This window comes from Microcebus murinus, chromosome 2 (genome assembly GCF_040939455.1).
Source record: "Microcebus murinus isolate Inina chromosome 2, M.murinus_Inina_mat1.0, whole genome shotgun sequence".
NCBI lineage: Eukaryota > Metazoa > Chordata > Mammalia > Primates > Cheirogaleidae > Microcebus > Microcebus murinus.
The window spans coordinates 59452501-59468022 of NC_134105.1; the positions used below are offsets into that span (position 1 = coordinate 59452501).

At 35.2% G+C, this 15522-nt stretch overlaps 1 protein-coding gene across 3 annotated transcripts in view; it reads right to left on the minus strand.

Moving 5' to 3' along the window:
* Nucleotides 1-15522, minus strand: part of SLC44A5 (solute carrier family 44 member 5) — a 322073-nt gene that overhangs the window by 20648 nt on the left and 285903 nt on the right. For all 3 annotated transcript variants that reach the window (XM_012787740.3, XM_012787716.3, XM_075999403.1), the window contains 5 exons: nt 15096-15156; nt 12022-12145; nt 10699-10782; nt 7463-7575; nt 2637-2768 (listed from right to left, as the gene is read on the minus strand). In XM_012787740.3, coding sequence (XP_012643194.2) covers nt 2637-2768; nt 7463-7575; nt 10699-10782; nt 12022-12145; nt 15096-15156 — 514 coding nt within the window. The remainder of the gene's footprint in view (nt 1-2636; nt 2769-7462; nt 7576-10698; nt 10783-12021; nt 12146-15095; nt 15157-15522) is intronic.

A 15522-nucleotide genomic window follows, 5' to 3' on the forward strand; every position in this document is an offset into this window, starting at 1 on the left:
TAAATTTAACTGTTTTTTTTTAACTTATACACAATAATGTGCTACATAACGACACTTCAGTCGATGGACTGCATATACAACAGTGCTCGCATAAGATTATGATGGAGCTGAAAAATTCCTATGGCCCAGTGATGTCATAACCACTGTAGCATTACTTGCATGTTTATGGTGATGTTGGTATAAACAAATCTATTGTGCTGACAGTCATATTAAAGTATAGCACATATAATTATGTATAGTACATAATGCTTCATAATGATGATAAATGACTACTGGTTTATGTGTTTACTATATTCTATTTTTTAATTAAAAAGTTATTTTTGAGTGTACTCCTTCTACTTATTAAAAAAAGTAAGTTTTCTATAAAACAGCCTCAGGCAGGTCCTTCAAGAGGTATTCCAGAAGGCTGTATTATCATAGGAGATGAGAGAAACAGGCATGTTATTGCCCCTGAAGACCTTCCAGTGGGAAAAGATGTGGAGGTGGAAGACAATGATATTGATGATCCTGACCCTGTGTAGCCCTAGGCTAATGTGTGTGTTTGTGTCTTAGATTTTAGCCAAAAAGTTTAAAAAATAAAAATAAATTTGAAAAATAGAGAAGTGCTTATGGAATATGAAGAAAGAAAATATTTTTATATAGCTGTACAATGTGTGTTTTAAGTTAAGTGTTATTATAGAAGAATTAGCTTAAAAAATTCATGTCTGATATATTAGTTATGAAAGCTGAGGCTTATTTGAGGAGTGATTGGTATTGCTAGATTAGAAAATTTTAATAAGTTTTGTATTTTCCTAAAAGTACATCTCTTCATTGTTCCAATGGCAGATTCTGATTATCTCAATGATTTTTGTGTGGAAGGGTCTTACAGGACAGCAGGAGGTGACCACTGAACCTGTGACTAAGATCCATTCAAGAGTAAAACTAGAGGTTTCAATATATAATGGGTAAAATTTTATCAACTTTAGAGATGATAGATAAGAGTAAGTGAATTGCTAGAGATGTAGAATCACTCAAATTCAGGAAAAAAGAGGGGGATGCAATTCCCAAGATACCTGACTTTTGTAGTTAAAAAGAAAAAGCTATAAATGTAACAGTACTTCTGCAACATGTTTGAAAAAATAATATAAGTGAAGTGTACTAGTCTGCATAAGGGCTAGCAATGGGAAGCCAAAGAGAAAGAATTTGGCATTTTAATCCAGTATTACTTAAGGAAAAGAGAAAAACTAAATTTGGCAGACAAAAGGAATCTGGTGGGGACATCCGGGCTGCATAGCTAGGTTATCAAGGTTGCATCAGCCTGGAGAAAACATCCCCAAGGCTTTCCAAACCCCTTTGCTTAAAAATCCCCTGGTTGGTAATCTTGCTCCCCATATGCTTGGATCCCAGGACATGAGTGTCGTAGATGTGATACGTTTGCATTTTGGTCATCAAGAGAGCATTCTAATGGTACAAACAAATAAAATGGCACTCTGGTGACATAACATGAACTTGTCTTTGAAAGCCTGAGGATTCTTGAATGTAGCAGCAAAATCAAGTTTTCAAATTTATGGGATGGGACCCATGCCTGGAATCATGATACCCCAGCAAGATATTGCCCCCATCTGAGATTCTTTCCCGGCTCCTTACCAGGCTTCCTGGAATATGTCTCACCTGGCTCTTTAACTTCCATACTAAAAAGGTGACTTTTTAAAAGCAACATGTAATTAGAGATTATTTTAAAAATCTTCATTAAAGAACACAAATCTGTCAAGTGCAAGGAATATTATAATAAAGCCATTCTACGAATATGAGATTATAACCATCTCTGAAGTCATTTTGCTTTAAAATTTTTGTTTAGGAAGGGCACAGTGGCTCATGCCTGTAATCCTAGCACTCTGGGAGGCCGAGGCAGGCGGGTGGATCACTCAAGGTCAGGAGTTGGAAACCAGCCTGAGCAAGAGCGAGACCCCATCTCTGTCTCTATTAAAAATAGAAACAAATTAATTGGCCAACTAAAAATATATAGAAAAAATTAGCAAGACATGGTGGCAAATGCCTGTAGTCCCAGCTATTAGGGAGGCTGAGGCAGAAAGATTGCTTGAGACCAGGAGTTTGAGGTTGCTGTGAGCTAAGCTGATGCCACAGCACTCTAGCCTGGGAAACAGTGAGACTGTGTCTCAAAAAAAAAATTTTTTTGTTGTTGTTAATATTACCCCAACATATACAGTAGTTTGGGTAAACCTTTTAAAAATGTAAATTTACTTTCAGTTACTTATTACTTACAATTTCTACAATAGTTAAAATGTCTTGTTATGAAAAAAATGTTTCTTTTTCCTTTTTAAAAACGAGTTTGAAAAATCAAGCATTTGCTTCTCTTGAAATGTCTTTCTTAGACATCAGGTTAATGTCTATAAATGTCCACAACCAAATAATGTTAAGTTGAAGGCAAAATGGCTTGAGATCATTGTAAAGCAGTATTTTCTTAGATTATACAATAAATTTACTATAGCTGGAGGACTATGGACATATTATTACCTTGTATGGCATTAGCAATAAGTGTATTTAACAGGTTACACCAATCCAAGCTTTCCTTTAAGCAAAAATATACTTTCACATTATTAAAATTTTGACAAAACCAGTCTTTAAAATCTACTCACTAAGTGTGAACCATGTTTGTTGCAGTTGAAAGTACAGGCTTATATTAGTCTGAATCCCGATGTCATATATAGATAATGTAGAATTTGGATGTTCCTGAAGAATGCTGTATTGCTGGAAACAGTACCATATTCCTTGAAAAAAAAAAGAAAAATAGACTAATATAAAGTATTATTTTCTGAAATAGAAGCTATGTGCTTATCAAATATATCTACATGAAACTGATCATTATGGTCATTTCTACAAAGATACACATTTACACAGTAAATATTTTATTTGTCCCTAATAGTCTAAATGTGTTACTGTATTTGATATAAATATTTTCAGTATTTGCCTGGATGACTGTGGCAACATCCGGCTTTAAATATCCTTTTGCCTAGAAACAATCTTAAGGTCTATCAGTAGAGATTGGTTAGATACATTACAGTATATTTGTCCAGTAGATTGATGTGTTGAAATTTCTCCCTAAGGGAGATTTATACCCAATGCCAATTATTATCTGTTGGCTTATTTACTTATCCTTGCAGTTCTATGAATCTTGAGGCCATCTTAATAGATGCATACAAGTTTAGAATTGTAACTTTTTTAGTGAACTCTAAAACCTATTTTGTCTGATATTATTACTGCTTCTGCGGTTTTCCTTTGTTAATGATTTCCAGTATATATATATTTTTACTTTTTAAAAATATTTTGTAGAGACAGGGTCTCACCATTTGTTCAGGCTGGTCTTGAACTCCTGGCTACAAGCGATTCTTCCCCCTCACCCTCCCAAAGTGCTAGGATTACAGGCATGAGCCACCATGCCTAGCCAATCCCTTTACTTTCAAAGATTCTATCTCCTTATGTGTTGTGTAACTTTTATAAATAACATACAGCTCCAATTTGTATGTATATATTTTAATCTGACCTGACAATCTCTGTATTCTAATTGGTGAGTTTAAATCATTATAGTTAATGTATTGATGTATTTATATTTGTTTCTACCTTCTCACTTTTGCTTGTCCTGTTCTTTTTTGCACCTACAGTAATTTTCTTCTGATTCTTGTCTTTTAAAAATTGATGAGTTTTGTTTACTTATATTCCATTTTTCTTCTCTACTAACTTAGAGTTATCTATTTTTGTAATAGATTACCCTTGAAAATTTGCTATGTGTGTACTTAATAATCAAGTTTAAAATACTTTAACAAAGAAATAGAATTCTGTTTTGCTTTGTTTCATTTTGTTTTTGAGAGACTCTGCTCTTTCACTCCAGCTAGGGAACAGTGGCATCATCATAGCTCACTGCAACTTTTGGGCTCAAGTGGTCCTCCTGCTTCAGCCTCCCCAATAGCTGGACCACAGGTGCACCACGCTGGCTAATTTTTCTAATTTTTGTAGAGACAGGATCTCAGTCTCCTGAGCTCAAGCAATCTTCCCGCCTCGGCCTCCCAGAGTGCTAGCATTAGAGGCATGAGACACTGTGGCTGGCCTGGATTTTAGATCACTCAATAATCATCCCACTCTGATTACTGCTCAATAATTTAGTTAATGTACACCTTTAATCCCAAAAATTGGACATTATTATTACTTTATACAGGAAAAGTTAGTTTAGCTTTACCTACATGTTTACTAATTTATTTTCGTTCACCATCCTTTCTTACATGTCATATGTTTTTATTGAATCATTTTCCTTCTTCTCCTTACTCTCTCCCACAGCTACATTCAATCCGTCAGGAAATACAGCTGATTATACGTTAAAAATATGTATGACCATCTTCATTGCTACACCCTTGGTTTGAGCTTCCCTCATTTGTTACATGGACTATGGCAATAGCCTCCTCACTGGTCCTATTGCTTCTACTCTTGCCCCGCTATAGTCTATTTTCAACACAGACTGGAGCAATCACCACGTCACATATCTCTTCTGCTCAAAACCTTACAATGACTCCCTGTTTTACTCAGAGTAAAAGCCTAGGTTTTACAACATTCTACAAAGCTCTGGCCCTCCCAAAATTCTATGACCTCATCTGCTATTTTCTCCTTTACTCAATATACCCATCCACACCAGCACTCTAGCCATTTCTTTAACACACTGTTACCTTAGGGCCTTTGCTCTATCTGTATCCACTGTCTGGAACTTTTCCTTTATCTCAACTGGCTAAGTCCATTGTCTTCTTCAAGTATTTTCTCAGATCTCTTCTCAAAAAGACCTATCCTACTAATACTGTGATCATCACTCCTTGTTATGGCACTCCCAATACCCCTTTAATTGTTCCAATTTTTCTTTTTTCCATAGTAATCATCACCTCTAACATATAATTTACTTAGGTGATAAGCTTCAAGAGAGTAAGAACTTTGCCTGTTTGCTTACTCTTGCATGTCAAGAGTCTAAAATAGTGCCTGCACACACTACTCACTCGATATTTGTTGAATGAATAAAAGAATGTATGACTAGAAATGGATTTCTTTTCCCTTACTCTCCTAGGTATAATTTGAGCTTCCTGTATCTATGGATACAGGAAATGTACTCCTATATTTCTTTCATCAGTTCTAGAAAATTCTCAGCCAATAACTTTCAAATATGGCTGATATGTATCAGGCCTTTCTCCACCTATTCTCTCTCTCTCTCTCTCTGAACCACCTAATCATATTTTTGCCCCCTTGCCACATTCTTCTGGAATTTAGGTAATTACTTCAGATTCATATTTCAGTCCATTAATTCTGTATTTTGCCAAACTTAATCAATTTTTAATCTATTTTTTTTTTATTTTGAAAAGTTCTGTTCAGTTTATCTTCATATATGCCTGGACATTTTTGTTGATTTTCTATTTTTGTGATTCTATCTTTAATTATTTAAACATTTTATACATGGTATACATGTGTATAAGAGAGACTACATATTTGCAGAGGATCACATTGTTAACATATGGGAAATCTGGGATTGTCCCTTTTTCATCCTTTAAATCCATGCTCCTAACCACAGTGTCTTTGGCCTCTTCTGTGTATCACTTAACTTGTTCTGGTTAATGAAAATTGTTCCATCCCTGTACATGAGTACTTGGCCAAAAGGATCCTGACTTTTTCTCTGCTCAGTATGACATATCTACATTGTTCTTTGCCCTAGTATATGGGCTGCTGTCAGTAGGAATTGGTTGATTTCCCACGAAATATAGAAAGTCAGTTGTCCAGAATAGTAGCAGAGGTCAGTTACATCTGGTAACTGACACTCTCCAAGCAAACTGGACATTTCCTCACCCAATAAATACCTGTCACACCATTAACTGCTGTATTAGCACTACCTGGGGAGTCAACAGGGAGCTGAAATTGGTTGTTTTACCTGCACTTTTTATATATTGACCATCTTTCGCTTTTTCCATTGTCAAAATTGTACCATAGGCAATCTCAGATTATTCTTGCTGCTTAAGACAATACAGTGAAGCCAATGGCAGACTTTAGTGCCCTTCACTTCTTGATAAAAGTATATAGTGATTGAATCACATGCCCAAACTCTCCAGTGGAAAAGGGGAGGGGTTATTTTGAGCTCCAAGCAGGAACACAAAAACAAGACATTTAAACAAAAAGCTTTCTTTGGAGTTTCTGATTAAAGGGATGGCAGTTCTTGTGTTCCTCCACCAGAATGATCCACCTATTACATGGTCTGATACCTGGCTATGCTCAGGAGGAAGCCCAGGTGCGATTCCTGAGCAGCTGCACAGCAGGAGCAGATAAGGAATGCCTGAGAAGACGTCAATGACTTACTAGAAACTCATTGAGGACAATGAGGAGGACAATAACAATGACCCAACACATATTGATTGTTTGCTGTGTTTCAGGCACTGTTCTAAGAGCTTTATACTCATTGTCTCATTTAATCCTTACAATCTTCTGAGATGGAAAGACCATTATTGTGCTGATGTTATAGATAAGGAAACTAGGTCCAATAATCACTAAGAAACTTCCAAAGTTACTCGGTTGTACCTTATGGAGCTGGATTAGAACCCAGGCTAACTACACAGCATGGGGATTCAACTGCATTCTTACCCTAATATGCATAAAGCTCTTCTTTGAGTGATAGAAATAGGAGATTTTTATTTTTGGTGTCTATTGCCATAAAACTGTGTTGTCCATCTAAACGGCATTGTAGGAGAAATAATCATTTTTAATAGAAACCTCTCAAACATTCATATTAGGCCATACATTTTTTTAGAAGACTGAAAGGAAGCTCCTGTAAGTGATATTCCATGGGAGACATTTTTATTCGTTTAGTATTCACATTGTACATACCTTATATGTACTGCTTTCGAGGGAATTGAATGAGGGGTTAGATTCCAACCTTGCAATAAAGTACTGTTCTTCTCCACACAACGAGTGTAATTCAGAATACCTGCCTCTAGAGGGCGAAGCTTCACCATGGAGTACCAATTACTAAAAGCTGTGACAGTGCCTGGATTAAAAGTACTATCTAAGTTGAAAGAGAAAAATTGATCACACTTCTGTAAGTATGCAGACCTGGCCTTTGATCAGATAGGAAGGTTAAAGGAATAAAAGAAACTGCCTGAAATGTTTTTCATTAATCTAAAAAGGTTTCTTTTTACTTCCTTTCTAAGACCCGGGAGGCATGAGACCAAAGGCTGGTAAGGAAAAGAGCAGAGCATTCTGATGGCACTTTTTTTCAAGATATAGAAGAAAAACGTTATAGAGACAATAATTTTTCAAAATTTAAAGCTTTTGTTGGGATAAAGAATAATTAAACCCACAGCAAGTAAATGCTTTCTGGTAATTGATAACAGCAACTGAAAACAAAAAGATTATTCTAATTTTTAGCAATTTTAAGGTGAGTGATACCTACCATAGCCTATAATTCCAAGCACACCAAACATGAAAATCCAGAAGATGAGTCCAGCTATGAATCTCATGAGTACCAAAAACATCCAACTAACGACCATGGCGATACTCAGGCCACTAAAGAAAAAAACCCACAATAAACACAGAGGTCAAGTGCGCTAAGCACAGCATAATGAAAACATCAAGACAACACACTTTTTTCTATTCAAAATGATTCTCAGGTTGTTTTATTTCACCTGGCTATAGAAACATTTATAATGTTAAAAAGTATAAATAGCGGTTTCCATCAAGGCTTTCATATGAAAGACTAGACCATCAGGGACTTTATACATGAGTCATCTTGTGTGCATAGGTAAACTGAAGTCCAGTATCAGTCATTGTTCAAGGAAAAATACAACCCCTCCAACCTACAGTTTTGATCTATCTGCCATGGTTGCCATGTCCTATTTTTTTCCCTTTATACCTACCTACTAAGTGATAAACTGTAAAATACATCCACGATGAATTTGTTCTGTTCTATCTACCTGGTGACTAGTGGGAACCTTGTGCATATGGGTGTCTAGAATTAACAGACTAATCTTAGGTCAGAAAGACAAGAAAAATAACTGGACACACCCTGAACCCATGATTTTGTAGTCATTATCACTATGGTCCAAATATCTCCAGTAGTTTGTGATGCCTGACATCACCAGACATGGATTTCATTCAGGTCCCCATTGATCTGTGGGCCATTATTTGGAGCCACAGTAAGTCTTCTGTGTCTCCTGACCCATGTGACTTTATCAAGCAATTAATAGTATGACTATTTTCTGTCTGCTTTAATTTCTTCATAGAGTTTGACTAAGTTGCTAGAGAAGCTTCTTCCCCCATGCCCCCAAATATCCAAGGTCAAGGTCATATTGGAGTCTTCTGATGTAACTTCCTCAAAGAGAACTCATTAGGATTGGAAACTTGGCCAACTCTTCTATTAAGAGCTGACACCTCTGGTGCTTCCTGTAAGTTTCCAAACATAAAAACAGACAGAGCCTGCTACATTTATTTATCGTCTCCAGTGTTATGTTTTTTAGAAAAAAAATCTCAATAATTACTGTCACTGGACAGATATTAATAACAGCATGGTATCGAACTGTCATCGTCTTGCAAAGCCAAAGCTTTTATGATAACTTCAGAAGCCATTCTCTCTTAAAATCACAGACACTTTAATGCTTAAATACTCAATATGGTTGAAGGATTATTCTATGGCATAGTCCAAAGGGAATATTAAAAAATATCAGAGGGGAGAAAAGGGAAACAGAACTGTTTATTCTGTGTGTTTTAAATTCTTGCATAAAAATTCTAACTGAATAAACGAAGTCCCGGCATATTAGTACTTTGGCTTTACAGTTATAAAATAGACAAGAGCAGAAGATTGAAAATAAAGGGAGGTGTTGATGGTGTAGAGGTGTGAGTGTGTCCTGGTGGAGGAGGTTTCCGTGTGTGTGTTGGGTGGGGCGGGCAGGAGAGTCTATCATAACGTATACTTGTTCAGGTAACAGTGAAAAGCCAAATGAAGAAGAAACATGGAAATTATCTAGTAACATTTGGGCATGACAATAGGAGTCCCAGTTTAAATACTGTCAAGTATAAACTACAATCTCTGCTGGAGATAAATCCTAACATGCTGAAAATAATTACTGTAACTATTTAAGACAAAGCATCAAAAAGGGTAAAAATCTCATAAAATCTAATTTATGAGAATTACTCTAAAAACTACACTCTAATATTTCACACATGATATAGTTTTGCACCATATAAATACATCTTTTTTGCTCTCCTACTGTTTTTATAACTGTTCTTTTGTTTGTTTGTTTGTTTTAAAGAGACAGGGTCTTGCTCTGTCACCCAGGCTGGAATGCTACAGCGCAGTGGTGCAATCGTAGCTCACTGCAGCATCAAATTCCTGGGCTCAAGTGATCCTCCTGCCTCAGCCTCCTGAGTAGCCAGGATTACAGGTCTGAGCCTCTGTGCCCAGCTCTATAACTGTTCCTTGAACTCACATTTCTGTGTGCCTCCTATGTTAAAAGAACCATACAGGAGTTAGGAAAATAAAGATGTGTTATACACAGTTACCATCATAAAGAGTTCATAGTTTATCAGAGGGAAAGAGCCAGTTAAATAAAATATAGAATGGTACGTGCTATATAGAAGGTGAGTGTGAATGCACAGGTATGTAGACACACACACAAAGGGCATGAAGAACACAGAGGAAGAAGTAATCAATTATATCTGAGGAAGGTAAGAAAGGTTCATAAATGACACTAAAACTGATGTTAATGGATGAGGTGGAGTTGCCCAGGACTCAGAAAAGGATATGCCAGGAAAGGAAATGGAATATGCAAAAACATGGGATTGGACAATCTAGGGATGGGCACATTATCTGATATGTTTAGAATAGAAGGTTAACCAAGAAACATGGGTGGAGATGAAAATTGAGAGATTTAGTTGGGCTAGGTTATAAAAGGCCTTATAAATATTTGAAGAAGTTTTCACTTTATTCTTTGATCACTAGGGGACCACAGAAGGTTTTAAGCATTAGAAGGTGACACAAGAACCAGATAGTAACAACAGTGCTAGATATGTCAAATACGTTTACCCACTCCAGGAAATTGACTGCATTTCCTTAACTTTCTAGGAATACAAATCTTAATGTCTGAAAATTTTAAATCTCCTCCTCCTTCATATATATACATATATTTATGTATAACATACATGGTTATGTAGCTTCTCATAACTACAATGACTTCTGGTGATGATGATAACGATCATTATGTGGAACGAATATATTAAAAAATAAGAGTGATCTTTTGGAAGTCAAGAGAGGAAAAAATTAGAAAAAATAACCATGAAATAACACTGCATCCACTGTAACATGTGATGAGAAGCACATGTGCACTACAGATACAGATGTCCTACAGGTACTTCCCCATTGTGACGTGAAGGAGTATTTTTATAAGAATACTATTATTAGTACTTTAATGACTAAAATTAAAATTTATAGTCTTATAAATTTCTGCTAACACTGGGTGTATTTCCAAATATCTTTGCCCCATCCTCACTCCATCTGAAAAAAGAAAATGGCAGGAACTGAGATCTGAGTCAACCTTTTATTCATGAATAAAAATAGGGAACTGAAAAAAAGAGTTCTACAAAGATAAAAGCAGAACGGGGCTGGAGAAGAAACATCCATGTGCTTTCACTTACATGAGAATCCAATACCAAGTTGTTGCATAGTCTTCAAACACTTTCATTCCAAGTGTCCTTGCCTCAAAGATTTTATTGATACGACTGAATGCAAAGAAGGAAAACAAATCAATTATATTTTGACTACCACTAAAAAGAAATGTTCCTGTTATGATAAAAGGAATTTTGCAAGCTGCTGTTTAATGCATGTTTTTAGAAGCCATCTATCAGCAGTGACTCTTTTCCTAGCCACAACAATACATAAAATGCCACTTCAGTAAACCTGCAAAGGTAGCTATAGCTGCACATACAGAGAACATGGTTTTCAGGAATGGTGAATAGCTCCTTTTCCATTGTATGCAACATGCCCTCAATATTGTAGAAACCTCACTATAAGAAATGAATTTAACTGATAAGATCAGCTTTAAACTTACAAAATCCATAGAGTCAAGAATGAATATCATCTTTAATTCCACTTCCTAATCCTCTGACAGTATTGTAGCAGTAAGGCATGATGGAGCACATACTGAAAAGTACACAAATTATTAGAAGGAATGTATTCCTGTAACTACAATATTATCAGCCCCTTCCTCGTGTGCCCCAATTGCAACATCTCTCGTTTCCCCAAAGTAACCACTATTCTGACTTTTGTAATAATTTCTTAAGTTTTCTTTTCAGTTTTACCATTTACATATGTATCACAGGGCAATTTCATATAGTTGTGTATTTTTAAATATTATATCAATGGAATCATATTTGTATTATTATTTTGTGATTTCTTTACACAGTTTTATATTTCTGAAATTCACCCATGTTGCCATTATATTATAAATATGCAGGAGCTGCACTATACTACTTATACTGCTAACACATTTCAAGAAACAGAAATGTTTAGAATATCTTTATTTTTTATATTTAATTCAACAACTTGAGCTATACAATGAAACTCTCTGTACATTTATATTTATGTGCATGTATACATGTGTTTGTGTGTGCACCCAGGGAAATATATTCTTAATAACATGGAGCACCACAGGTATGCAGCCAAGGGAAATATTAATAGTAAATTTACTGCATTATAGTTAGTATGGAGAAATTCACCTTTTGATAGTGAAAGAGTTAACCATTTTGAAAAGCATCATCGTTCTATTAAATAATTGATTCTGGTTTCTCCTTCTTTACATGCTTTTGAACATATATGAAGTCCTCCAATGCACAGTGACATGTATATTTCATAAGAATATGTAATTTTTTTCCTATAACTTTTAACCTAATGGGAGCTTTAGTCTTGGGTACAATAACAGGGTGCATCAAAACTGAAAATAGGAATGTGAACAAACATACTGTACAGCCTCTCTGAGTTCTATAGCACTTCTTGTCCTTCCGTATCCATCCTCAAACAGCATCCTACTTCTTATTGTTAAATTGCCATTTTTAGTAGAGAAGTCAGGGAAACATCTCTGGAGAACTGTAAAAATAAAATGACCGTAATCACTTGCTACTTCTTCTTTCACGATGTCCTCCCTTTCTTAAGCTTTCTGATATTTATGATCAAATTCTTGCTAGGCATGTAAATTGCTCAATACAGATAGCTAATAGCCCATTACTTGGTGATCTGAAGATTTCCTGATGGTTCTAAGACTGAAATAGAAAGAAGATATCACAATCTGGAGTTACATTCTAAACTTCATTATTTTATACACAGTATATTCACAAATAAGATGCACAGCGTAAGTTTTAAGAGCAACACTGACACACATCCCTCACAGTAAACACATTTTAATAAAAGGACCACATTAATTGCGTGATTGAATCAGTTTAGTTTTGTTATTTAAAAAAAAATCTTAGGTGCTCCTTGAGGGAAACCCTGAAAATCGGAGATGAGTGACTAGTTGCTTGCAGAATAAGAATCAGTTCAAACTTAAGGCTACTAAGACAACTGAATTTTTGTTTGGGAATTCTTAATAATGTGTCTCTCAGCTTTGTCATTGACATGGTTTTTTTGGAGGGGCTGGAAATAGAAATTCCAAAGCTATTATAAGAGGCCTATGCTTTGTAGACTAGTGTAATTTCTGAGAAGAGTTAAATCCCTGTTCAATCTTTCATTAAATAGAATTGTTGCCTCTTTACAAATCTATTATTAAAAATATTTTAAAACCACAATTTCAAATGAAGAGGTAATAATAAATAATAAATGGAAAAATAATAAATGGATCATTTTCACATTTTTTCTTATAAAATATTACCAATTTGCATGGGTTCATGTGGAGTTTAAACCTGAAAATATTAAAGCTGTTGATATAAGGCTAGAAGAAATATGTCTTTATAAAGTCTTTTCTGACATTCCTGGCTTGAAATGAACTCTTCTAGGCCCATCTCTAGCTTCTGTCTCACTTATGTTACGGCTGGTTCCTTTAGTACCCACCTGACCTTCCTCCTGCTCTTCCCTCTGCAGCAAATTTGACATAATAGCCTCTACCAGCCACTTCTACTCCCTCTCAATCCAATCTGACGTCTGCCCCACCACTCAGTGTACTCCCAGTAATCCCAATGACCTCCCAATTGGCAAAACCTCCAGATATTTTTTAATCTTCATCTTACTTGAACCCATTACCTAGTACAGTGCTTGGCACATAGTAGAACTCTGTAAATCTTTGCTATTGAATGAGTTAACTTTTCTGAGCCTTCAACATGGTATTAACAGACACTGCCTGCCCCTGACCTTGTTCCACATAGTATTTCTGCACAATATAATCCAATCTGTTAGCTTCCATTACTAAATGTGTTCAGTACATATTTGGAAAGTTGAGAAAATATGAAAAAAGATACAAGACTATACATAGTCCTTCCATCACCCACTAACATTTTGGTGAATTTCTTTCCAGTCTTTCTTCCTTTTTTTTTTTTTTTCATACAGCACATGTAGTGTTTTCCCTTGTGACTTTCTTTTAATATTATTTATTCCTTTTTATAAACTCCTTAAGGAGTGAATTTTATTAGCTGCATACTATTCCATTGAGTACAATATTTAATTTCCTACTAGGAGGAACACAAGTTGATTGCAAGGTTTACTTTAATTTCTCCTTCACTGGACTGTAAGGAACTTCACCTTATTCATTTTTGTATCCTCAATGTACATTTTATTGTATGATTTAACCAAACTGTACTTGTAAGGGCAGGGACTATGTCTTATACCTATTATATCTTTGGTGACTAATGATTTATTTTTACATTTTTGCATAAAGATTTGCAACACTGGTTTTGGCTACAGGCACTTATTATCGAGGGCTTCCTGTAAATGCTGTTGCTTGTGGGACCTACATCTTTGCTTCAGGGTCCTTTATGATCCAGAGAAGAGTGATGAGAATATTTAAGACATGTGTTTGGTGTTAGCAACTGCAGTTGTTTTTGACTTTCTACTCAAACTGATGACTATTGCCTCTCTTCCATTTTAAAAGAAATGCATACACTGTGGAAAAATGGATAAACAGAAGAAAGAAGAGAAACTACCTACAGTTTTGCCACCCCCCAAAACAACCACTTAACACTTAGGTACATTTCTTTCCAATCCTTTTCTTTGAATAGGTGTTTCTTTGATTTATTTTAATTTATTCATGCTTGCCATTATAAGGCTTGTAAGAGTTTGCATTTTATTTAATATTATAGTATACACATGTGCATGTTATTCTAATGTTTCTATTTAATAATTCTAAAATATTTAATTTAATGAATATATTATAATTTATTTAAGTATTCTCTTGCTCTTGCATATTAGAGTGTTTCCTTTCTCTTTTCTTTTTATTGGCAGGCAGCTACTTTAAATAAACATCGTGACAGATATTTTTATGTAAAGTTTTTTCTCTGTAGTTAGAATTATAACCATAAATGAAAATGAGTGATTATTTCATTTTTTCTAAACAGATTATCACCTTAAGTAATGTTTATAATTTTAAAGAAATAAAACATTGATTTATTCAGAAAATAAATAAACATTTCAAATTTCAAGTTATAAAAACAAGCATATGTCCAACTCCTATTCCCCAGGCAATTTCTGAACAAAATTTTTGGCTAAATTTGGGAATGGGTACATATGAGTGTGTCTGCGTGTATGCTTGTCTGCTCCTATAACACCAAATAATCAATCTGACTGAGCTTTTAAAACTCAGTTTTCAAATTTGTGATTATTGTGTATTTATGCAGCAAAATCCCAAGGCTCACAGAGCTCCTGGGGAACCCTCCCTGGCTGGAGCCAGGAGATGGGCTTCACCTTTGACTTTCCTCCTGATCAATGCTGGGACCTAGGGCCAGTCAGAGAGCCATGCTTGGCCCCAGTTCTATCAACAGTGAAATAAAGCAACTTAGTTAAAATAACTTCTCAGTAAGTTTTTTGTTTCTAAGGTAAAATGTTTACCACTTACAAGGTTTGCTTGGGAAAACTGCTGTTGGACAATCATCATCCAATAAAAGCTGTGGGATAGACTGAAACGGAAGGAAGAGAATGTTAACATCTCAAAGGGTGTGGACTACCTTTATGCTCAATACGAAAATGTTGTGCTTTACAACTTTAACTCCATAATAATCTCATTATTCCAAATTACTTCCCCTAATGATAGTCATTATAAGATTATCACATGTGCATTTTTGCTTGACACTCTTAAATGTCCTAACTATAATTCAATCAAATCAACAATAACCAAACCAGACCCTCTGAAATCAAGTCACACCTTTGAAAGTGTGTGACTTTGTCTTAGCCACACCCTGAGTCTCCAATCTTTCATTTTTTTTCCTGGAAAAAATAGTATCTTCTCTAATATAGAAATCATTAATATTATTTAACATGACAAT